Raw genomic sequence first — 26,969 nt, 5'->3', positions numbered from 1 at the left:
TCGGACCCTCCCCCTTACCCCAAAAGTACTACCCAAACATAAAAGTGGAGCGATCGGGACAATTTGGGATTCAAATGAAAGGTATTCAAGACTAGAGTACGAATTTCATAATAAAAGTAGGGTCCAAGTACTTGGGTGGCCGCCCCAGCCCCAAAAACCCCCTTCAAATAGGTTTTTTTGGACGATCACGACAATATGGGACTCAAATGAAAGGTGTACGTGAGTAGATTGCGAATATGGACAGAAAGGAGAAATAGGCTTCATTATTTTGTTGATTTCGGAATTGGGCGGACCCTCCCCCATTACCCCAAAAACACCATCCAAAATCAAAAGTGGATCGATCGGGACAATATGGGATTCAAATGAAAGGTATTGAAAAATAGAATACGAATATGGTATTCAAATTTGGGTCCAAGTACCCATCGGGCTGCCCCAACCCCGAAATTCCCCCAAACAGACATATTGGATGTTCATGTCTATATGGACCTCAAATGAAGGGTATGTATTCGGGAGTAGATTACGAATCTGGCATACAAAATCATTCGAAGTATAGGAGGTTACACTACCTCCCAAGAATACCTTAAATAGACATATGACCCAACATGACTATATGGGAGTCGATTTTTTTTTGTTTGTTCCATAGAATCAAACACAGCTGAAGCGATTGTCTTAAAATTTTCACAGATTGTGGAAGTTTTTTCTGGAAGGAAACCTAAGCTATATAATTTTTAGAAATCGGATGGGGCGGTTCCTCCCCCTTACCCCAAAAACGTCACCCAAAACCAAAAGTGGACCGATGAGCACAATATGCTTATCAAATCAAAGGTATTGGAGACTAGAAAATGAATATCGTATTAAAATATTGGTCCAAGTACCCAGCGGGCCGCCCCAACCCCAAAACTTCTCTAAATAGATATTTTCGGCGTTCCTATCATTGTGGGACTCAAATGAAAAGTTTTCGACATTAGATTACCAATATGACATAAAAAATTTGGTCCAAGTAATGGGAGGTCGCCCCACCCCCAAATACCCCAAAATGGATATATTAGCCGACCATGGCTATATGAGACTCAAATGAAAGGTATTTGGGTGTAGATTACGAATATGACATTAAAATTTGCCTTCAAGTCCAGGTGGCACTTTTCCTTCCAAAAATAAGTCAAATAACAATATGAGACTCAAATTAAAGGTATTTGAAATAAAATTTTAAAAAAATATTATTTTTATAGAAATTTTCTGTAATGTAAAATTTTGACACAATTTTCTATAAAACTAAAATTTTTACAAAAAATTGTTTCAAAAACAAAATTTTCTATAAGAATAAAATTTTGACAAAATTTTCTATAGAAATAAAATTTTGACAAAATTTTCTATAGAAATAAAATTTTGACAAAATTTTCTATAGAAATAAAATTTTGACAAAATTTTCTATAGAAATAAAATTTTGACAAAATTTTCTATAGAAATAAAATTTTGACAAAATTTTCTATAGAAATAAAATTTTGACAAAATTTTCTATAGAAATAAAATTTTGACAAAATTTTCTATAGAAATAAAATTTTGACAAAATTTTCTATAGAAATAAAATTTTGACAAAATTTTCTATAGAAATAAAATTTTGACAAAATTTTCTATAGAAATAAAATTTTGACAAAATTTTCTATAGAAATAAAATTTTGACAAAATTTTCTATAGAAATAAAATTTTGACAAAATTTTCTATAGAAATAAAATTTTGACAAAATTTTCTATAGAGATAAAATTTTGACCAAATTTTTTATAGAAATAAAATTTTGACAAAATTTTGTATAAAAATAGAATTTTTACAAAATTTTGTATAAAAATGAAATTTTGACAAAATTTTCTATAGAAATGAAATTTTGACAAAATTTTCTATAGAAATGAAATTTTGACAAAATTTCCTAAAGAAATGAAATTTTGACAAAATTTCCTAAAGAAATGAAATTTTGACAAAATTTTCTATAGAAATAAAATTTTGACAAAATTTTCTATAGAAATAAAATTTTGACAAAATTTTCTATAAAAATAAAATTTTGACAAAATTGTGTATAAAAATAAAATTTTGACAAAATTGTGTATAAAAATAAAATTTTGACAAAATTTTGTATAAAAATAAAATTTTGACAAAATTTTCTATAGAAATAAAATTTTGACAAAATTTTCTATAGAAATGAAATTTTGACAAAATTTTCTGTACACAAAAATACATGCATTGAGAAAAAGTACAGCTAATAGACAGGGTTTTCTTTTCCATAGAAATAAAATTTTGACAAAATTTTCTATAGAAATAAAATTTTGACAAAATTTTCTATAGAAATAAAATTTTGTATAAAAATAAAATTTTGACAAAATTTTGTATAAAAATAAAATTTTGACAATATTTTGTATAAAAATAAAATTTTGACAAAATTTTCTATAAAAATAAAATTTGGTATAAAAATAAAATTTTGACAAATATTTCTATAAAAATGAAATTTTGACAAAATTTTCCATAGAAATGAAATTTGACAAAATTTTCTATAAAAATAAATTTTGACAAAAGTTTCTATAAAAAGAAAATTTCAACAAAATTTTCTATAAAAATAAAATTTTGACAAAATTTTATATAAAAATGAAATTTTGACAAAATTTTGTATAAAAATAAAATTTGGTATAAAAATAAAATTTTGACAAAATTTTCTATAAAAATTAAATTTTAAAAAAAATTTTCCATAGAAATAAATTTTTGACAAAATTTTTCATAAAAATTAAATTTTGACAAAATTTCAGAAATGAAATTTTGAAAAAATTTCCTATGGTGATGAAATTTTGACAAAATTTCCTACAGAAATGAAGTTTTGACAAAATTTTCTATAAAAATAAAATTTTGACAAAATTTTCTATAAAAATAAAATTTTGACAAAATTTTCTATAGAAATAAAATTTTGACAAAACATGCCTATAAAAATACAGTCTGGCCAACGTTTCATAACAAATATTATAATTTTTTATACCCGCCATCATAGGAATGGGGGTATAGCAATCTAATCATTCCGTTTGTAACACCTCGAAATATTGATCTAGGACCCCATAATGTATATATATTCTTGATCGTCTCGTAATTTTGATTCGAACTAGCCATGTCGGTCCGTCCGTCTGTCGGAATCACCATAGCAATCGAACGCGTAGAGCTTGCCGCTTGAAATTTTCGACAGATACTTTATATTGATGTAGGTCATTGTGGATTGCAAATGGGCCTTATCGGTTCAGATTTGGATATAGCCCCCATAAAAACCGATCTCCCGATTTGACTTCTTGAGCACATGGAGCCACAATTTTTGTCCGATTTGGCTGAAATTTTGCCCATGGTATTCTGTTATGACTTCCAACAACAGTACCAAGTACGGTTCAAATCGGTCAAGAATCTGAGATAGCTCCCATATAAACCGATCTCTCGACTTGACTTCTTGAGCCCTTGGAAGCCTTAGTTTTCATCCGATTTGGCTGAAATTTTGCCCATAGTGTTCTGTTATGACTTCCAACAACAGAACCTAGTATGGCCCCAATCGGCCAATAACCTGATATAGCTCCCATATAAACCGATCTCCCGATTTGACATCCTGAGCCCCTGGTAGCCGCATTTTTTGTCCGATTGGACTGAAATTTTGCACATAGTATTCTGTTGTGACTCCCAACAACAGAACCAAGTATGGCCCCAATCGGCCAATAACCTGATATAGCTCCCACATAAACCGATCTCCCGATTTGACATCCTGACCCCTTGGTAGCCACAATTTTTGTTAAATTTGGCTGAAATTTTGCACATGGTGTTCCGTTATGACTCCCAACAGCTGTGTGTAGTACTGTGCAAATCTGTGTATAACATGATTTAGCTCCCATGTAAACCGATCTCCCGATTTGACATCATAAGCCCCTGGAAGCCCCAATTTTTATCCGATTTCGCTGAAATTTTCTACATGGTGTTCTGTTATGACTCCCAACAACTGTGCCATGAACGGCTCAAATCGGTCGAGAACATGATGTAGCTCCCATATAAACCGATCTCCCGATTTGACTTCTTGAGCCCTTACAAGCCACGATTTTTATTCGATTTAGCTGAAATCTTGTATATAATGTTCTGTTATGACTCTCAACAACTGCGCCAAGTACAGTCCAACTCGGTCTATAACTATATATAACTCCCTCATTTTAGCAGAATCCATGATGATGGGTTCCCAAGATTCGGACCGGCCGAGCTGAGCACGCTTTACTTGTTTAATTTAAATAGATACGAATTTCTATAAATTAATATTTTGCAAAATTTTTCTATAGAAATTAAATTTTTCCAATTTTTTCTATGGAAATAAAATGTTTGCCAAATCCCTACAGATTTTATAACAAATTGCAAATTTTATGAAATTTTCTATACAATTTTGTTAAACATAGCATTGCTAAAAGTTTTTCTTAGTTGGCTTCAGATTTTTCCCCTTAACACATACTCCAAACACTCGTGGGTTTTGCCCCAAATATAATTAAATTATTACTTTAACACTCAATGGAAGCTGACACCGTTTTGGCTTTTATTCCACAGAGGTCGTAATTGAAAATCATCAAATTCATATAATTTTCAACGCGGACGGCGAGGCGACTACCACGTAATTAAGGTTTTAAACAAAGTTAATTGTCAAAATCCAAACAGCAAGATACGAAACTGCAAAGCTCGACCGCAACCGCAACAGCAGCAACCGCGACCAAGACAATCGACTAAAAATGCTGAGATTACAGTGTTGAGAGGCATGCAACATGCGAATGGTTGAAAGGGGGGGAGGCCATAAAACTTTGGTCATTTTGGTGGTCAGTCCAACAGCTAAAAATCATACATTTTCCGTGTGCATGTGTGTGTGTGTGTGTGTGAGGTTTTTGTTTGAACCAACAATAATTACAACATCACTTCGGTGTACATTTGTGAGGCTAAGTAGACCCTGCTACCTAAGAATTGAACAGTGATGGTCAAGTTAACTCAATGGATAGACGGACAAACAACAAAACCGTGTTGGCCCTATTGCTACCACAGTTATGAACAAATGAACGGATGTTGAGATTTTCATGTCCACAGTAGTTCACACTGAACAATTGAGGGTCACGCTGTGCAGTTACTTTCAGTGTGGCCAGAGAGAATGAAATCTTTTTTTTAAAATTTGTTTGACTTAAAATTTTACAGACATTTTTTTTGGAATTTTGAGAAATGTTATTAAAACTGTTAAACCATCATACAAAAACTTGTCAACTTTTATTATACCCTCTACCATAGGATGGGGGTATACTTATTTCGTCACTCCTTTTGTAACCCCTCGAAATATTCGTCCAAGACCCCATAAAGTCCATATATTCTTGATTGTCATAACATTTTAAGTCGATCTAGCCATGTCCGTCCGTCTGGCTGCCGAAATCACGCCAACTTTCGAAGAAGTAAAGCAGGGCGCTTGCAGGTCACCGTAGCGCAGATTTTAGCATGTCGGCCTATGACGCTGAACGCCTGGGTTCGAATCCTGGCGAGAACATGAGAAAAAAATCTTCAGCGGTGGTTTTCCCCTCCTAATGCTGGCAACATTTGTGCGGTACTATTCCATGTAAAACTTCTCTCCAAAGAGGTGTCGCACTGCGGCACGCGGTTCGGACTCGGCTATAAAAAGGAGGCCCCTTATCATTGACCTTAAACTTGATTCGGACTGCACTCATTGATATGTGAGAAGTTTGCCCCTGTTCCTTAGTGGAATGTTCATGGGCGAAAATTTGCATTTGCAAACCAGGGCGCTTGAAATTTTACACAAATGCTTCTTATTGGAGTAGATCGGTTGGGATTGTAAATGGGCCAAATCGGTCCATAACCTGTCATAGCTGGCATATAAACCGATCTACCGATTAGACTTCTTGAGCTCCTAGAGGGTGTAATTCCTAACCGATTTGGCTGAAATTTTGCACATATCGTTTTGGTGTGACATCCAACAACTTTGCTAAGTATGGTCGAAATCTGTTCATAACCTGATATAGCTGCCATTTAAGCAGATTTCCCAACTAGACTTCTTGAGATTCTAGAGGCCCCAATTCCTATCCGATTTGTCTAAAATGTTCATTGTAGTGTTTTGGTATGACTACCTAAAACTGTGTCAAGTATGGTCTATATAAGTCCATATCCAATCAACTTTGTCATGAATGGTCAAAATCAGTTCATATCCTGATTAAACTTCTTGAGCTCCTAGAGAGAGGCGCTATTCTTATCCGATTTAGCTGAAATTTTTTAAAATTAGTAATTATTTAACTCATTAAAGGTAACCCATTATTAGGTAAGCTTACAAATAACAAGAATTCGCTTACTGGTATGCCAGTGTGTAATGACATGCACTTACCTAGTTTTTGCTGGGTAAACAATTTTTTTATTTTGTGTTAATGGCAACCCTACCAATTACACTTCCTCCACTATGACTTCAATGGCTTCGATTAATTTTCTAATTTTGTTTAACGGTTAAACAATAAAATAATGTTAATTAAAATTATATTTAATGTTGTTGTAATTGCAAAATCCCATTCCAAGTAGCGCTCTAGCGCTAGTCTTCTAGTTAGCTGATTGTATGGTTAAAAATTTAGTGGATTTTTGAGACTCTAACCTTGACGTCAACAATGCCATGCCAACCTGGAGTTTAATGTTGAATCGTTCGCCATTCAACCAACCAACCAACCGTTTTGCTGCTCCATTGTTTTGAATGAGGTTTTGTGGTTTTTGTTGCATACACCAGAACTGAACCGAACGGTAGCCTAAAGGCAGAAAATTTTTGACACGTACCTTAATTGGGATGTTTGATGCAATCGCTGCAACACTCACACTTCAGTTGAAGAGGTGTAGGCTGTTATGCTAATGTTTGGGAAAATTTTGCGGTTTTGTTCGGGGAAGGGGGAATGGCCACTTAATTATGAATGATTTTCAAACACCTAATGATGGACTTGGGATTTTATCCCATACACAGCTGAAGCTGTGTTGATGAAAATTAAATATGGCTAAAATTTACCATGAAAATGAAACTTTGGTGAACAATTAGGGGAAATTTAGGCACAAAGCAGGTTAAGCCAAAATTTTATTACTATTGGAAAATTTTTAAAAATTTTCTTTGTATGGGAAATTTTGTCAAAATTTCATTTCTATAGGAAATTTTGTCAAAATTTCATTTCTATGGGAAATTTTGTCAAAATTTCATTTCTATGGGAAATTTTGTCAAAATTTCATTTCTATGGGAAATTTGGTCAAAATTTCATTTCTATAGGAAATTTTGTCAAAATTTCATTTCTATAGGAAATTTTGTCAAAATTTCATTTCTATAGGAAATTTTGTTCAAAATTTCATTTCTTTAGGAAATTTTGTCAAAATTGCATTTCTATAGGAAATTTTGTCAAAATTGCATTTCTATAGGAAATTTTGTCAAAATTGCATTTCTATAGGAAATTTTGTCAAAATTTAATTTCTATAGGAAATTTTTGGCAAAATTTCATTTCTATAGGAAATTTTGTCAAAATTTCATTTCTATAAGAAATTTTGTCAAAATGGTTTTCTATAGGAAATTTTGTCAAAATATCATTTTTTTAGGAAATTTTGTCAAAATTTCATTTCAATGGGAAATTTTGTCAAAATTTCATATTAAACAAGTAAAAGTTCGGCAGGGTCGAATCTTATATATCCTCCACCATGGCTCGCATTTGTCAATTTCTTTGCCGTTATCACTTTATAGGCAAACAAAGGATAATGGATAAGAATTGTTATGCTATTGGAGACCAAAGTTGAAGTCATTGTGCAAAATTTCAGCCAATTCAGATAAGAATTGCGCTCTCTATAGGATCAAGAAGTATAATCGGGAGGTCGGTTTATATGGGAGCTAAATCAGGTTATAAACCGATTTAGACTGTACTTGGCACAGTAGTTTGAAGTCATAACAGACGGACGGACGGACAGACGGATGGACGGACGGACAGACGGACGGACGGACGGACGGACGGACAGACGGACGGACGGACGGACAGACGGATGGACGGACGGACAGACGGACGGACAGACAGACAGACGGACGGACAGACGGACAGACGGACGGACGGACAGACGGACAGACAGACAGACGGACAAACAGACGGACGGACAGACAGACAGACAGACAGACGAACGGACAGACAGACAGACGGACGGACGAACGGACAGACGGACGGACAGACGGACGGACGGGCGGACAGACGGACAGACGGACAGACGGACGGACGGACAGATGGACGGACAGACGGACGGAAATGTCTACATCGACTTAAAATGTCATAACGATCAAGAATGTATATACTTTATGGGGTCTTAGAGGAATATTTCGAGGTGTTACAAACGGAATGAACATACCCCTATGGTGGAGGGTATAAAAAATCGGTCCTGGTGTTGTTAATTCTATACGGGCATACAAATAAACAACAAATAAAAGCGTGCTAAGTTCGTCCGGGCCGAATCTAGGGAACCCACCACCATGGATTCTGCTAAAATATGCCAAATCGAAAATTGCGTCTTGTCAGGGCTCAAGAAGTCAAATCGGGAGATCGGTTTATATGGAAGCTATATCAGGTTATAGACGGACGGACGGACCTTACTAGACACATTTGTTGGAAATCATAACAGAATACTATGTGCAAAATTTCAGTTAAATCAGACAAAAGTTATGGCTTCCACGGGGCTCAAGAAGTCAAACCAGAAGATTGATCGACTGATTCAAGTCCCGAGAACTCTGATACAAGTTACAGTTTCAAATTGGCAAAAAATCAGCTTTTTATGGGATTAAGACCCTAAATTGGAAGATTGATCTATATGGCAGCTATATCTAACTATAATCTGATCTGGACCATATGCTGGTCGAATGACGGGGGCTTAATACAAGTCACTGTGTCATATTCCAGCGATGGTGTATTAAATGCAGCTTTTATCGGCTAAAGACTCTTAATCGGCAGATCGCCCTACATGGCGGCTATATCTGAATATAGACCTATCTGATCCATATTTGAGCCGGATGTCGGGGGGCTTTAATCAACTCACGATTTCAAATTTCAGCGAAATCGAATAATAATCGCGCCTTTTATGGACTTAAGACCCTCAATCGACAGATCGGCCTATATCTAAATATTGTCCGATCTGGACCATATTAAGTTGTGATGACGGAAAGCTTAAAACAACTCACTGTTTCATGTTTCAGCGAAATCGTAAAAAAATGCAGCTTTCATGGGCAGGGGATTGGGGAGGCCACCGTGGCGCAGAGGTTAACATGTCAACGTTTGACGCCAAATGCCTGGGTTCAAACTCCTTCGTGAACATCAAACAAATTTTCAGCAGTGGGGATAAGCACTACTAATGCTGGCTACATTTGTGAGGTATCCTGCCATGTTAAAACTTCTCTATCAAGTGCTGTCGCTATGCGGCACGCCGTTAAGACTCGGCAAAAAAAGTAGGCCCTTATCATTGAGCTTAAACTCTAATCGGACTCATTGATATGAGAGAAGTATCCCCTCAAAACAACTCACTTTTTCTAATTTCATCGAAATTGGATAATAAATGTGCCTGTTAGGGGCTTAAGACCCTAAACCGGCATATTGGTCTGTATGGCAGCTATATGTAGTATGGTCCGATATGGGCCATATTCGATTTTAATATCGGGCCACTTGTATAAGTTCAGCGAAATCGGGCAAAAATTGTGCCTTTTACGGGCTTAGCATCCCAAATCGCCAAATCGGACAGACACGCGGGCATCGTTAATTTGTCTTAGAAATTCACGACGATTTACTTTGTAGGGTCGGAAATGGATATTTCGGAATGACTAAATGAATATACCCCCTATCCTAGGGCGGTGGGTATGAAAATGATATGAGCCCATTATATAAGGCAATGATGGGCATAGTGTTGAAAAGACCAAACACAGTTTGGTTTGGTTTTTGTGTGGGTATCATCAAAACTCAACTAAATTAAATAGCTGTGAAATAGAATCAGGCGAACAAAGCCACACAAAGTTGTTTACACTGCCCGTGTGCTTCTGTTCGTTTTCCTATGGCCGCGGGCAAAGGGATTTATGTGCCGATGTGTATGCTGCCCACCGAGGATAGAATGTAAACAAAACTACTGCATACCCTCCTTTGCTTCTTAAGTATGACCACACAATTTGATACTTTCACTGGGCAGAATCGTCCTTTTTAATCTGCAATTCAATGTAACAACTCAATAAATGCGTTGCCAAAGTGGATTTTCGCCGTTGCCAACATATTATTACATCCACCTACCACATCTTGCATCTTTGTTTTTTTGTTGTTGCCTTGTTTCGCAGGCACTCAATAAATATACAAACAAACAACAATTGTCACATACGTTATAGCATAACATATAGCCGAAGCTTAGCACACTGCTACAACAACCACCACAACAATGCTTGGCATATGTACATGGCAAGTAGGTTCACGCACATCACACCCCCACGACACCCTCACTCTCTTTTTTTTTTGCACATCTACCATTCACCTCATTTATTCTCACCACTCATACTCTCACCTATAGCATTGCTTACACACAAATAACGGATGATTAAAAAAACACCAACAATTCACTGTGTTGCTGTTTTTAAGGATTTAAAGTTTTCACAAATAGTATTTGCTAACTTCGATTTACAACCATTACACTAGCCATCAAATATTTAAGGTTTTCAAAAGCTCTCAATAAAAACAAACCAAAATTTTCAAAATCAAGGCCTTTGCTAGACCATTTGAATATTTTTTTGTACATTATCGCAATGGCGGCTTTCAAAAACATTGAATGTGACATTCGCAAGCCATCCAAGCCAATGGCTTTTACAAATTGCTCCCTTGGACAGTAGCCTGCCAATGAGTGGCAGGCAATGATTTCCCCGAAAATTTGAATATTTTCAACTAAAATATTTGCACTTTACAAGTCATTCTGCTTTTGTGAAAATCGTTTCATCGGTGGTTTCCTTGCCATATGCACTCGCAATTTGCCACATGAATTTCATGCAGAATTTTTTATGCCATGTGCATGTATTTGTTTTGTGAAAATGTTGGAATTTTTAGTGCTGTTGGTTTTTTTTGTTTTTGTTTGAGGCCTTTACATTTTATGTCGTGACATTCAAATCCTCTCAATGGTTGCAAAGGTCACTTTAGTACAAAATATTTGATTTTGACCAAAATTTGCAAGAGGTAACATCTGAAAAGCAATTCATTCACTTGATTGAATAAAGGAGGGACATCGACAGTGGATTTGAGTGTGCGAGGGTGGAGATTTGTTAGTTAAGCCACTAAAATTGTACATCCAACCGGTATTAGGGATCACATTCATAGAGACACTATTTAAAATCCCAACATGACAGTGTTTTCGTGTTAGCCACCAGCAGTTAAAAGCACTCACTTCAGACAAACCCCGATGCATATAAGGATATAGTCGCTACTAAAGACCGATTTAAGGATTGGGATTCTATGATGGATGTAAATTTTTGAGCAACCTTTCTCTTGGTTCAAAAAATCTTTTTCATATCTAACCTGTAAAGGAAAGCAAAAGGGCGGGGCCGACTATATAACACCGAGAAAACGCACTACTTTCAAAACATAGAACCTATGATGAAATCTATTCAGATTTTAAATTTGTATACCTATTGCAATATGGAATAGAACCTTGAACGATTTTCTTACGATAGGATCTAAATTGTGGCAACTACAGACTTAAACGGACATTTCGGATGAAAGATATATTGCCGGAGCTATATCTAAATCTGGACCGACTTTGATGCACACGTATTGGGAAGTCAAATAAAACATCTCGTGCAAAATTTTGCACAAATCGAACCAAAATTTTGGACCAAAATTGTGGCTTCTACAGCCTTTAAGGTCCATATCGGATGAAAGATATATATGGAAGCTATATCAAAATCAATCCCGATTTTGACAAAATTTTGCACACATATCAGGAGGTCGAATTAAGCACCTCATGCTAAATTTTGTAAAGATCGGATCAAAATTGTGGCTTCCACAGCCTTGAAAGGCCTTACCGGACAAAAAATATTAGTGGGAACTATATCTAATTCTGAACCGATTTTGCTCAAAATCAATAGCGTTCGTCCTTGAACCCAAGAAGTGGCATGTGCAAAATGTTGTGACAATCGGACAATAAATGCGACCTGTACCTTGAGCACAAAAATACGTGGACAGACAGACATAGCTAAATCGAATCAGGAAGTGAATCTAAGCCGATCGGTATACTTATCAATGGGTCTAACTTTTCTCTTCTTTAGCGTTTCAAAAGTTGCAAAGTTATAGTGTCCTGTTCCACAGTGGTGGTGTAAAATTACAAATTTTGCCCATGAACATTCCACTAAGGAACAGGGGCACTCTTCTCACCTATCAATGAGTACAGTCCGATTCAAGTTTAAGCTCGATGATAAGGGGCCTCCTTTTTATAGAAGAGTCCAAACGGCGTGCCGCAGTGCGACATCTCTTTGGAGAGAAGTTTTACATAGCACATTACCTCACAAATGTTGCCAGTATTAGAAGGGGAAAGCCACCGATGAAAATTTTTTCTGATGGTCTCGCCAGGATTCGAACCCAGGCGTTCCATTATCCATTTCTGACCCTATAAAGTATATATATTCTTGATCAGCGTAAAAATCATAGGCGATCTAGCCATGTCCGTCCGTCTGTCCGTCTTTCTGTTGAAATCAAGCTACAGTCTTTAAAAATAGAGATATTGAGCTGAAACTTGGCACAGATTATTTTTTTTATCCATAAGCAGGTTAAGTTCGAAGATGGGCTATATCGGACTATATCTTGATATAGCCCCCATATAGACCGATCCGCCGATTTAGGATCTTAGACCCAAAAAAGCCACATTTATTATCCGATTTTGCTGAATTTTGGGACGGTGAGTTGTGTTAGACCCTTCGACACCCTTCTTCAATTTGGTCCAGATCGGTCCAGATTTGGATATGGCTGCCATATAGACCGATCCTCCGATATAGGGTCTTAGGCCCATAAAAACCTAATTTATTATCCGATTTTGCTGAAATTTGGGAGAGTGAGTTGTATTAGGCCCTTCGAAATCCTTCTTTAGTTTGGCTCGGATCGCTTTAGATTTGGATATAGCTGTCATATAGACCGATCTATTGATTTAAGGTTTTTGGTCCATAAAAGGCGTATTTATTGTCCGATTTTGCCAAAATTTGGCACAGTGAGTTGAGTAAGGCCCATCGACCTTCTTCGCTAATTTGACCCACATCGGTTCAGATTTGAATATAGCTGCCATATAGACCGATTTTTCGATTTAATGTCTTTGGCCCTTAAAAGGCGCATTTATTATCCGATTTTGCAAAAATTTAGGATAGTTATTTATATAAGGCCCTTCGACAGCCCTCTTCAATTTGGCCCTGATCGGTCCAGATTTGGGAATAGCTGCCATATAGACGGATCTCTCAATTTAAGTTTTTGTGTCCATAAAAGCGCATTAATTGTCCGATGGCGCCGAAATTTAGGACAATGAGTTAAAATAGCCCCATCGATATCTGTCTGCAATATGGCACAGATCGGTCCAAATTTATATATAGCTGCCATATAGACCGATCTCTCGATTTAAGGTCTTGGGCCCATAAAATTCGCATTTGTTGTCCGATGTCGCCGAAATTTGGGACAGTGAGTTTTGTTAGGTCCTTCAATATTCTTTTTCAATTTGGCTCAGATCGGTCCAGATTTGGATATAGCTGCCATATAGACCGATCTCTCGATATAAAATGTTGGGCCCATTAAAGGCGCATTTATTAGCCGATTTCGCCAAAATTTGAAACAGTGAGTATCGCTGGGCTCTTCGACAACTTTCTGCAATATGGCACAGATCGGTTCAAATTTAGATATAGCTGCCATATAGACCGATTTCTCGATTCAAGGCCATGGGCCCATAAAATGCGCATTTATTAGCCGATTTCGCCGAAATTTTGCACAGTGAGTTGCGTTAGGCTCTTCGACATTTTCTGCAATATGGCTCAGATCGGTTTAGATTTGGATATAGCTGCCATATAGACCGATCTCTCGATTAAAGGTTTTGGGCCCATAAAAGGCACATTTATTATCCGATTTCGCTGATATTTGGGACAGTGAGTTGTGTTAGGCTCTTCGACAGTCCCCTTCAATTTGGCCCAAATCGGTTCAGATTTGGATATAGCTGCCATATAGACCGATCTCTCGATTTAAAGTCTTGGTCCCATAAAAGGCACGCTTACAATCCAATTCGCTCAAATTTGACACAGTGACGTATGTTAGGCTTTTCGATATCCGTGTCGTATATGGTTCATATTTGGATATGGACTTTTCACCGGATTATGACGATAGATGTTTTACATATATACCCGAGGTGGTGGGTATCCAAAGTTCGGCCCGACCGAACTTGACGCTTTTTTACTTGTTATATTTTTTTTTTTTTAGTCAGAGGGTGTTTGGGATGCATATTTTCGGTATTTTTTAGCTTTTGTGTCATTGACAGTATTTTCGATATTTTAAGATTCCTTTTGTTTTGAGCACAGTTTTATGCTGTTTGCATATCAAACTATCAACAGTTTTTAATGGAGGGGCCTGCTGGCATGTCCGCAAAACATTTCAAACAGCCCATTTATGGTTGTCTATTTGGTTGTTAAGCCTTGTTAACAAAGCCAGCAGATTTCTTTCCCTCTTCCTTTGACGGTGGTGCGACTTTAATGCTCTCTATCAGAAGTTTATGGAATCAATTCGAATTTTTTATGCAAACTGTGAAATTTTTCAATATATTTTTTTTTTTGCCATATTTCAAGTTCAAGGTAAACTTTGGATGTCTAAGAGCTTGAAGTGCATTTTGAAAAAGCTAAAAATAGTTTCTGTGATTAGTAGTCAAGAAACGTTTTTGTTTTTATTGGCCCCGTATTGGAAATGGCGGTATGCAAGGGCACAGCGACAGCTATATATTGACTGAACTGAGTGCATAGACTTTTAATTGGTTGGCTTAGTAACTGTGTGCTAGTAGTCCAAGAAGGTTAGATCTTTGGAAAGATTATAAGCAAATTACAATTTTTGCATGCCATTATGATAATAAGACAAGGGTATGCATATAGCTTTTAAATGAGAATGGATAGTGAGGGTTGACCCTCACGGGTGTCTAGGAGATTATGTTGTCAATTAAAACATAAAAAAAGTCTACAAATGTTAATTTTTTTAACAAAGCAAAACAGACAGGAAATGAGCTACGAATAGGGTGCGATGCGAACTCTCACCACATTTCGTGGGGTAGTACCAACACTAGTAAGCGGGGCCAAGCCCTGGCAGAGTTCTTGTATTCTGACGACCTAATAACACTAAATATTGGTAACACCGCTACCTTTGTTAATAGGATCAGGGAGGAGGTATTAGATGTGACGATATGTTCCGAAAATCTAATCGATGAAGTTCAGGATTGGAGGGTCTCCATGGAACATTCTTTCTCTGACCATCGCTACATTTGGTTTAGAATAGCAGGGCCAGCGCCGAATCCTATAAGCTTCCCATTTTCCACAGGATAAGTTGAAAACCAACTGGACAAAATTCGGAAGGCTACTCAGAAGAAGACTTAGGCAAGACAATCTAGATTGTCCAAAGCATAGAAGAGATTGACGAAAATGTCAACAGGATTACGACTGCACTGGCGGGGTCCTTCGAAGATAGTTGTCCTCTTCGGGAAAGGAAATCTGCCCAAGAAAAACACTGGATGACCGGGGAGATTCGTAATATTGGAAAAGAGGTCCGCAGTCTTTTTAACAGAGCGCGTCATAAGAAAGCGGAAGTTTATTGGGATGTGTATTACACACGGATCAAGGAATACAACAAGACTACCAGAGCGGCAAAACGTGCCTCCTGAAAGCTTTTCTGCGAACAGATCGATAGCGTGAATGACACCGCCAAGAGTAAAAAATCTCTCTCAAAACCCCATGTTCAAACTGAGACGTAAGTAGACGACATGGGAGTGAGAGCAGAGACAACGGAGGAGGCTTTTGATGAAAACCCATTTTCCACAGGATACGAAGGGACTCACGGAGACACCGCAATCTTGGAATAATGACGTTGATCGAAGGTTTATAATAACGGAATTTATGGTGAAGGAATCCTTGAGGAGCTTCAAACCATTTAGGTCACCCGGACCTGATGGAATATTTCCGGCATTACTACAGAAAGAGGCAGACTAACTGGCGCCTTGTCTGGTCAAAATTTTCACAGCGTGCCTAGGACTTGCATATACTCCGAAAGCCTGGCAGGGGGGCAAGGGTGGTGCTTATACCCAAGCCCGGCAAGGCAAGTTATGCGACACCAAAGGCCTATAGACCCATAAGCCTTACGCCCTTTCTACTCAAAACCATGGAACGTATTGTGCACACCATGATAAAGAGTAGGACACACCAGCGAAATGCTCAAATAAAGGGTGATTTTTTTGAGGTTAGGATTTTCATGCATTAGTATTTGACAGATCACGTGGGATTTCAGACATGGTGTCAAAGAGAAAGATGCTCAGTATGCTTTGACATTTCATCATGAAATCATTGAATTTTATTACCAAAATCAGTGTTCGGTTCGAAATGTGTTCAAATTTTGACAAATTTTGTTCAGCGATGAGGTTCATTTCTGGTTGAATGGCTACGTAAATAAGCAAAATTGCCGCATTTGGAGTGAAGAGCAACCAGAAGCCGTTCAAGAACTGCCCATGCATCCCGAAAAATGCACTGTTTGGTGTGGTTTGTACGCTGGTGGAATCATTGGACCGTATTTTTTCAAAGATGCTGTTGGACGCAACGTTACGGTGAATGAACACATTTCGAACCGAACACTGATTTTGGTAATAAAATTCAATGATTTGCAAGCGTTGCTCGTTAGTAAGTCTATTCATGATGAAATGTCAAAGCATACTGAGCATCTTTCTCTTTGACACCATGTCTGAAATCCCACGTGATCTGTCAAATACTAATGCATGAAAATCCTAACCTCAAAAAAATCACCCTTTACAAACAGCATGCCTATGTCAAGTGAAGGTCGGTGGAGACAGCCCTGCACGAGGTTGTGCAGAAGAAACCTTCGACGCCAAAACCGACACCCTGGCGGTATGCATTGACATCGAGAGGGCTTTCAACAATGTGCGGTCCGACACATTGATCCAATCCTTAGACCAATACCCGGTGGACCTGGTCCTTGGAGACTGGAGAAACCATATGCTAAGGAACAGATTGTTGTTGTTGTTGTAGTAGCAGTGTGTGGTACACTGAGGCGGCAGCCCTTGCCGATGAAGGAATTCATCGGGTCAATCCGGTACATACAACCGGCTGCCATGGGATTGCTAAAGAACAGGTGAATAAAAGGTGTTTCATGACATAAATATAAGGGAGAAATTGGCGCAGGGTGGGTATTTTATCGCCACTCCCATGGATGACCACCAAAAATGACCTATTACGGATGCTGACTGAGGAGGGATTTGAACCCGTCTGCGTAGCAGATTGCTTAGGAACAGATGGATAAAAGGTGTGTTCCATGGCATAAATATAAGGGAGAAATTGTCACAGGGCACGCCACAGGGTGGGCATTTTATCGCCACTCCTATGGATGACCACCATAAATGACCTATTACGGATGCTGACTGAGGAGGGATTTGAACCCGTCTGCGTAGCAGATTGCTCAGGAACAGGTAGATAAAATGTGTGCCCCATGGCATAAATATAAGGGAAAAAGTGGCACAGGGCACGCCACAGGGGGGCATTTTATCGCCACTCCTATGGATGACCACCATAAATGACCTATTACGGATGCGGACTGAGGAGGGATTTGAACCCGTCTGCGTAGCAGATTGCTCAGGAACGGGTAGATAAAATGTGTGTTCCATGGCACAAATATAAGGGAAAAAGTGGCACAGGGCACGCCACAGGGGGTCATTTTATCGCCACTCCTATGGATGACCACCATAAATGACCTATTACGGATGCGGACTGAGGAAGGATTTGAAACCTTCTGCTACGCAAACGATGTTATAATACTTCTAAGGGGAAGGATCCGAACGAGCTTTGCAGAAGGGCCGAAAGGGCCTTGCATGGGGCATATGACTAGGCTAGACCCAGAAGTCTCAATGTTAACCCAGAGAAGATTGAAATATGCCTGTTCACGAGGAAGGCAAAGGTGGGCCAATTTAACGCACCACGTTTCCTCAATGTGACTCGATTTCGATATCTGACAAGGTCAAATACTTAGGAGTGATCTTGGATAGGGAACTGAATTGAAAGTGTCACAATCAGGAGCGTACTGAGAAGGCTCACAAATGTTGGACACTATGTAGACGGGGCATAGGCTCATCCACAGGCTCCACAGAAACGTGATTAGACCAATACTTACTGACTCCTCAGTAGTTTGGTGGACTGCTATGGAGAAAAAGTGCAACATAAGGACCATACAACAGGTTCAGAGAACATGTTGTCTTGGCATAGGCGGAGCGATGAGAACCACACCCACTAGGACACTGGAGACGATTCTAGATATCCGACTCATTGATATACAGATTAAGTGTGAGGCAGCCGCCTATGAGACTTAAGGTGATGGGAGAAAAGATTGAGTATGGGAGCAGCTCACACCATCGCGATATAATCGAGGAAGGAAGGGAATAGGAAACGATAGGAAACCTGGAAGGAAGGAGAGAGGTTGCCGATTGGATACCTGAGACTAACCGTGATATCGAGTGCGAGGCACTGCGGCCAGCGGCACAGTCTTGGATTGACGGAACCCTTGTATTACCATCTGGAAGATTATGGACAACGAACGGATTACACGGATGGATCAAAGCTAGAGAACAGTGTGGGCCTGGAGTTCTACGATGAGGACCACACCCACTAGGGCACTAGAGCCTATTCTAGATATCCGACCCAATGACATACAGATTAAGTGTGAGGCAGCCACTGCGGCTATGAGACTTAAGGCGATGGGAGAATGGATTAAGGATGGGAGCAGCTCATACCATCGGGGTATAATCGAGGCGACGATAGGAAACCTGGAGGGAAGGGAAGAGGTTTCCGATCGGATACCTGAGATGAACCTTGAAGTCGAGTGCGAGGCACTGCTGCCAGCAGCTCAGTCATGGATTGACGGAACCCTAGTATTGTCATATGGAAGATCATGTTACACGAATGGCTCAAAGCTAGAGGACAGAGTGGGCCTGGGGGTTTACATTGAGAATCCAGGGACTGAGATTTGTTTTAACCTGCCTGACGAAAAGACGGTCCTGCAGGCAGAGATCCGGGTGATCACGGAATGAGTGAAGTGGAGTGGTGCTAACGCGAGGCCGTCGAGTGTGAACATCTTTACCGACAGTAAAATTGCCATAAGGGCAATAACAACCAGGACGGTAAAGTCACAAACAGTCTTGCAGTGTAAGAAGGAGATTAACGCCTTCTCTGAGAATGGGAAAATCCGCATCGTTTGGATGACGGGCCATACCGGAGTAAGGGGAAATGAAAAGGCAGATGATTCGGGGGTGAAGGCCAGAGGACTGTCATCAATAAACTTGGTTAACCCAAAGCCTTTCGGGTCGCCGCAGTCCGAGTTAAGGGAGTGGGCGACGAATGCGCGTGCAGCGTTGTGGAACAGCGAAACGTTCGGTAGGATGGCGAAAATCCTATGTGGGGATATCGATTGTGAGAAGACGAGGCTATTACTGAAAGGAAGCAAAAAGGAGGTCAGTATAGTTATTGGTATCATAACGGGACACATAGGTCTACGAGCTCTCTGATGTAAAAATGGGGAGACACGTGAGAGCATGCGGGGAAGATGATGAGACGTAGGAGCATTTCCTTTGACATTGCCCGGCTTTCGCGTCTAACAGATACCGGCACTTAGGTGGAGACACAATACCCGACATGAACCGACTTAGGGGAGTGGTATTGAAAACAATTAAGGATTTTGAAAGCAGCACGGAATTCCTAACCTAAAATTTTCTTTTTAGAGGTTACTTTATAGTATTTAGAGCGCACAACAAGCCGATTAGTGGCTTAGGTGTATGTCCATAGTGGCATGGGGCTGATTAATATCCGCAAAAAGAGACACACTTTTATTCATACTAAGAACCAGTGAATCATTGTTGGCTACAACATTGCAGCTTATGAATTGCACATTATTTCCAATTCAAAAACTATTCAACCCATGAATGCTCGCATGACAAACATGGAACTGATTTCTCTTTTAACCGATCTAAGAAACACTGACTAAATCCTCTTTGGCCCGCAACATCAATTGTTCCTTTTATGTTACAAATGTCAAACGATAAAATCCAATGATGTGCGCCTTATTGTCTACAGAGAATTCTTGAGATTCAAACGAGATACAATAAATCTCATCACGAACTCACAAAGAGCTATTGAAGAGTGTACAGCGTTATAAATGATTATCGCCTTTGTCTTGGGGGGGGGCAACAATAGCCCATAGTTATTAATCACAGCTGAAAATTTCTATTGCAATTGAAACAAATCAGTATCATAGCCATAGATTATCAAGTATACAATGCGTTATGATGGAAAATCGGTTGATGGTAGACTGAATGGATGAATCAATGATTTCGTAGAAAGAAGTTTATGTGCTATGTAGATGTATAAAATGAAAAGATAATGAACTAAAATTCATGGATTTTACGAACATCTTTTAAGAAAATTGTATGAAAATTTTATTATAATAAAAATTTTGTAAAATTGGACCGATCGGGACTCAAATGAATGGGATTCAAATGAAAGGTATTCAGGAGTAGAGTACGAACTTCATACTAAATATTGGGCCCATGTAACTGGGGGGCCGCCCCAGCTCCAAAACCCCTTAAAATAGGTTTATTTGACAATCATGATAATATGGGACTCAAATGAAAGGTATTTGGGAGTAGAATGCGAATATGGCCATAAAGGAGGAATAGGCTTTATAATTTATTGATATCGGAAGGGGGTGGACCCTCCCATGTTGCCCCAAAAACACCACCCAAAATCAAAAGTGTAAAGATAAGGAAGATATGGGAATTAAATGAAAAGTATGTTATATAATTTTTTGATATCGGGAGGAGGGCGGTCCCTCCCCCTTACCCCAAAAGTACTACCCAAAAATAAAAGTGGACCGATCGAGACAATATGGGATCAAATTAAAGGTATTGAAGAGTAGAGTACGAATTTCATAATAAAAGTTGGGTCCAAGTACCTGGGTGCCCCAGCCCCAGCTCCAAACCCCTTAAAATAGGTTTATTTGACGATCATGGCAATATGGGACTCAAATGAAAGGTATTTGGGAGTAGATTGCGAATATGGTCAGGAAGGAGGAATTGGCTTTATAATTTATTGATATCGGAAGGGGGTGGACCCTCCCCCCCTAACCCAAAAACACCAACCAAAATCAAAAGTGTAACGATAAGGAAAATATGGGAATTAAATGAAAAGTATGCGGAAGTAAATAACGAATCTGGTATACAAATTCATTTCGAAGTATAGGGTGTCACCCCATTCCCCAAAGAACACTCAAAATGGGCACATTAGCCAATCATGACAGAACCGATTTTCTCTAGGCTATATAATTTTTCGACATGGGAGGGGGGCCGGACCCTCCCCCTTATGCCAAAAACACCACCCAAAATCAAAAGTGGACCGATCGGAACAAAATGGGTATCAAATGAACGGTATTGGAAAGTAGAATACGAATATGATATTAAAATTTAAGTCTAAGTACCCATCGGGCCGTCCCAATCCCAAAACTCCTCCAAACAAAGATATTGGGTGTTCATGTCAATATGGGGCTCAAATGAAAGTCAAATGAAATGAAATAACATTTTTACAAAAATTTAATATTTATAAAAATAAAAATTTCATAAAAACAAAATTTTTGTAATAATAAAATTTTTATAAAAACTATATTTGTACAAAAATAAAATTTTTATAAAAATCTAATTTTTATAAAAATAAAATTTTTATAAAAATACAATTTTTACAAAAATAACACTTTTTTTCAAAAATAATATTCTTATAAAAACAGCATTTTGTACTTTCGCTGTCGGAAATATCAAAAAACTTTTATTTTTTATAAAAGCGTTAAGCTATTTTAATCCCGCCATCATCATTTCATGCCAATAAAAAAAATCACAAATTTCCACTAACCTGCATTTCCAAATTTTTCCCCATTGAACTTGTTTTCCGCAACTGGTCCACCAGACAAATGGACAAACCACTTTCGCTTGAGAAAATGCTGAAATGAAAAACAAATGAAAACAAAAAATTTTTTAAGTATCTCTGGAAGAGGTGACCATGTTTTGCTTACATTCAATGGAGCAGGCAACATATTAGCGCTAAGACTTTTCTTTTCCTAGTGACTGGTTTTTCACACTCCATCTTACTCTCCTCTTTAGCTCTCAAATAATTAGCTTTCTTCTTGTTTATCTATTTACAGCAATGCGGCGGCGAATGGCATTTGTGGCAACAACAGCAGTCATCTTGCCGCAGCAACATCGGGCACAAATTCAATGTCATTGCCAACAGCGTCAATGGCGCTGTCAAATTCCAATGCCGCTACGGCGACATCAACACAAACAGGATCAACACCTGCCCCAGCAACGGCATTAGCCACGACAGACAACACTGCCACCAATCGTCTGAAAAAACACTCAACCACCTCATCTTCACTGAGTTCCCTAGGATCCGAGGAGATAGTGGAAATCCATCATGTCGTCGATCCCAACGATAGGGATGGGAAATCACTTAGCAAGGAATTTAAGGTTTTACCCAAAACTGTAGGAGCTAAAGCGCCTCGAAGAGCTGCCTCCCATCAGTCCCACTATTCCACAGATAAGAGTGCCTCCTCGGGCTATTACAGCTCGAATGTGTGCTCCACATATTCGCTGGAGGAGCACATCTACAGCGAACCCACCATCGAACTGAAAGAAATGCCGCTGGATGAAAGTCTCAATGCGGCCAGCCATACTGCCACAATGGGCAGCAACAAACCAGTTGAGGACAGCACTTTGCAGCATCATGCCAGCGCCAGCGCCATCAACACCACAACCACCAAGGCGGCAGCAATTGGGGAGGCCGTTTGCAGTGGCCCCGCTGCCACTGGCTGCAGTGTCATGCGTACTCTCGAATATAACAGACGCTATAGATATACGGACCACAATGTCGAAGGTGTTCTGCAAACTGTACCCGCCCCCACAGCGACAAATGCCTCCTCCGCCCCCAAACTCAGTTCCGAGGAGTTCAATGAAAATCTGCGCATACTGGAGACAAGTATTGAGAACTTGGATCGCCATTTAAAATCATTTCCCGGGGTCATAGCCCATCCTGTAGCCGAAGCCCTGGTCGCTGCGTATTCGCAGAGCTCCTACCCGGCAGAGAAACTGAGATCTTCCTACAGTCATTTGCCCACCATAAGAGAAGGCTATGATGGCACGGCCAAACGGGTATGGCGACAAGAGGACCCCGTTAACGATGACTCTTTGTTGGATATTGATTTGGACTCCTTCCTTTTGGATGAGGGAAAGAAGGAGAGGAAACGCTCTCACGCTCAACTGCCGGCCGCCAAGGGGGGCATTGACAATCCCACCTTTCTCAACGAAGAGCTGGAGGAGAATCATTACAAATGTGCCAAATACATCAACTCCTGCCCCGAGGATGCCTATCGTGTGGAGAGCGATATCATAGCTCCGGCACGCAGTTGCCGCTCGGATCAATCGGTGGCGGCCGCCTCATCGGTGGACTTATATCCCAAGCGTTATGAGGATCAAATACATTTTCAAAATACCCGCGAACTACTCGAAGATGTGAGAGACAAAATTCGTCTGCTCACACTGCACACTGCCGAACCCATGGCCTCATCCAAACGTGATTTGAGTCTTAAGGGCAATTTATCATCGCCACCACCTCCCCATCAGCTGGCTCTGGATGAGTATATACCCAAGGAGTTGCACACCATGATAGGCACCCTGAAAAGAGAGCTGGAACTCTACTTGCAGCGCATGAATCAGCATAGTGAGCTGGAGATACGACAACTCTGCACCGGTTTGGTGAAGAATCAGCACATAGTCAAAATGAAGAATGCCTTTGAGAGGCGCAGGTCTTTGACAGATGCCAGTGAACAGTTATCCACCTATGAGACCTTACAAGGCGAGATGAGGGCCTTGGGTGCCAATGGAGGTGTGGGTCCCATAAGTATACGACAGCAGGTGACCACCATCAAGTGTGCCAGTGATCCCAACTTTAAAATGAAACGAAAATCCCTCACTGAAGTGTTCCCCATAAGTGAGTGTTACATTGAAAGCTTGCCCCTGGAACCGGAAGGTCCTCCCCCTCTGCCTCTACCCAGCGGAGGCTCTCAGCTACAAAGGAATCTAAACTTTCACCAGCCCAGCATACAACAGTTTCAGGCCCAGTCATCGGACAGCAGCAGCAGTTTCGAAAAGGCCAAACTTCAAGACAACACCAGCGCCAGCAGCAGCGGCCGCCAGGTTTCTCGCACCTCTAGTGGCAATGAATCCAATGACAAAGACTCCATACTGGATTGGCATCGCAAAAAGCCCAGCATCTGGGAAATGTATTATGGCACCAATCGCATTCAACAATACCTGCTGGGCTGCAATGGCAAAAACAAGGGCCTAATGGTCACTGGCAATGGAGCCAGCAGCAGTACCTCTTCACCCATGTGCTATGTAAGTCTTAGTCTCTCTCTAAACTTAAATCCCTCAATCCTCTTTATTTGATGTTATGTATGTGAGGCTCAGATATGAGCAAAATTCTTCTTATGTGGAACAATGTGACGAAATCTGTATATCTGTCTGTCTGTGTGTGTCTGTCCGTCTACTCGTGCGTTTGGTCTTAGCTTAGAAAATTCCATTTCATGGCCACCACATGAGCCAACTGGCTGGCTAAACGGGCTTAGAAGACTGGTTGCATTATTGCACAAGACAACATCGTCACATACTTGCCTCCAAGTGGCAGTGAGCCGTTGCTGGTTTCCAACTTGTCAACCATTTGCATCATCCACTAGTCATTCTGTGTGTGCATGTGTGTGTGTGTGTGTGTGTCTGTCTTCTGGTGTTCAATCACCACCAACAACGCCATGTGAAAAATTCAACATCTTATTGTGTGCGCGCGAGTGTGTGTGTAGAATGGTTGTCTACATATGTTTGGGCATTCTCTGAGATTTTAGTGCGGAATTCCTTCCTCCATTTGAGGGGGTCTTCTAGCAAAGGCAATTTCCTATTAGCCTAAATGACCAAATTTCTATGAAAACTTAAAACATTTCGTTTTAAAGAACCAACAATTCCAAGGTGATTTGTTATTAGAAATCAATGATGTTACGAAAATTAATTAAAGTCTGATTAAGTCTTTCCGCCAAGCACAGAGAACAGTGGCGTAGCTAGAGACATTGAAAGGGGAAACCAAAGAGGGCTGAAAAACAAAAAAAAAATCATATTTAAAAGCAATTTAAAATAATAAATGGGATATTAAATGGGCCATACCATATCGGTCCATGTTTTGATATAGCTGGCATATAAACCGATATCGGATCTTGACTTCTTGAGCCTATTAGGGGCTCAAGAAGTCAAGATTTTCCTGAAATTTCGCATGAAGTATTTTGTTTTGACTCCCACAAACCGCGCCAAGGATGGTCTAAATCGGTTTTTTAACTTAATATAGCTAGCACATAAACCGATATCGGATCTTGACTTCTTGAGCCTATAGAGGGCGCAATTCTTATCCTATTTGCCTGAAATTTCGCATGAAGTATTTTGTTTTGACTCCCACAAACTGCACCAAAAATGGTCTAAATCGGTTCATAACCCGATATAGCTAACATATAAACCCATATCGGATCATAACTTCTTGAGCCTATAGAGGGCGCAATTCTTATCCTATTTGCCTGAAATTTCGCATGAAGTATTTTGTTTTGACTCCCACAAACCGCACCAAGGATGGTCTAAACCGGTTTTTAACCTGATATAGCTAGCACATAAACCGATATTGGATCTTGACTTCTTGAGCCTATAGAGGGCGCAATTCTTATCCGATTTGACTGAAATTTCGCATGAGGTGTTTTGTTCTGACTTCTACTAACTGCTCCAAGAATGATCGAAATTGGTTTATAACCTGATATAGCTGCCATATGAACCGACTTTAAATCTTGATTTCTTGAGCCTCTAGAGGGCGCAATTTTTAGTCGATTTTGCTGAAATTAGTCGATTTTGCTGAAATTTTATTTTGGCTTCTAACGATTGTGCCAGGAATTGTCTTAGTCGGTTTGTAACCCGATATAGCTACCATATAAACCGATCTAGGATCTTGACATCTTGGGCCTCTAGATGGCGCAATTTTCAGCCAATTTGGCTGAAATTGTATTTTTGTTCTTGTATGAGCCAAATCGAACTATATTTAGATATGGCTGCCATATAGACCGATCTGCCGATCAAGGCCTTCGACATCCGAACCGAATAGGGTCCATAATGATCTATATATTAACACATAGCCGAATCAGAGTCTTAAGCCCATATTTATTACCCGATTTCACTGAAACTTAGAAAAGTGAGTTTTATTAAGCCAGTCGACCTCCGTTATCAGATGGTCCAGATCGGACTATATTTGGTATAGTTGCCATATGGACCGATCTGGTCCAGATCGGACTATATTTGGTATATTTGGTAAGTCTATTAAGGGCTCATTTATTCTACGATTTCGCTGAAACTTGGACCAGTGAGTTGCACTAGACCACCTGGTATCCGAATCGAGTATGGTCTACATCAGACCATATTTATATATAACCGCCATATGGGCCGATATGCTGATTAAGGGTCTTAAGCCCATAACCGGTGCAACCCATTTATTGCGAGTTGGA

At 39.5% G+C, this 26,969-nt stretch overlaps 1 protein-coding gene across 1 annotated transcript in view; it reads left to right on the top strand.

Moving 5' to 3' along the window:
- Positions 1-26,969, top strand: part of LOC106094338 (serine-rich adhesin for platelets) — a 337,903-nt gene that overhangs the window by 196,267 nt on the left and 114,667 nt on the right. Inside the window, exon 5 of the mRNA XM_013261550.2 lies at positions 22,536-24,786. Coding sequence (XP_013117004.2) covers positions 22,536-24,786 — 2,251 coding nt within the window. The remainder of the gene's footprint in view (positions 1-22,535; positions 24,787-26,969) is intronic.

Source organism: Stomoxys calcitrans, chromosome 5 (genome assembly GCF_963082655.1).
Source record: "Stomoxys calcitrans chromosome 5, idStoCalc2.1, whole genome shotgun sequence".
NCBI lineage: Eukaryota > Metazoa > Arthropoda > Insecta > Diptera > Muscidae > Stomoxys > Stomoxys calcitrans.
Note: the sequence above shows the minus strand (reverse complement) of the source record. Positions and strands in the feature narration are given on the sequence as shown.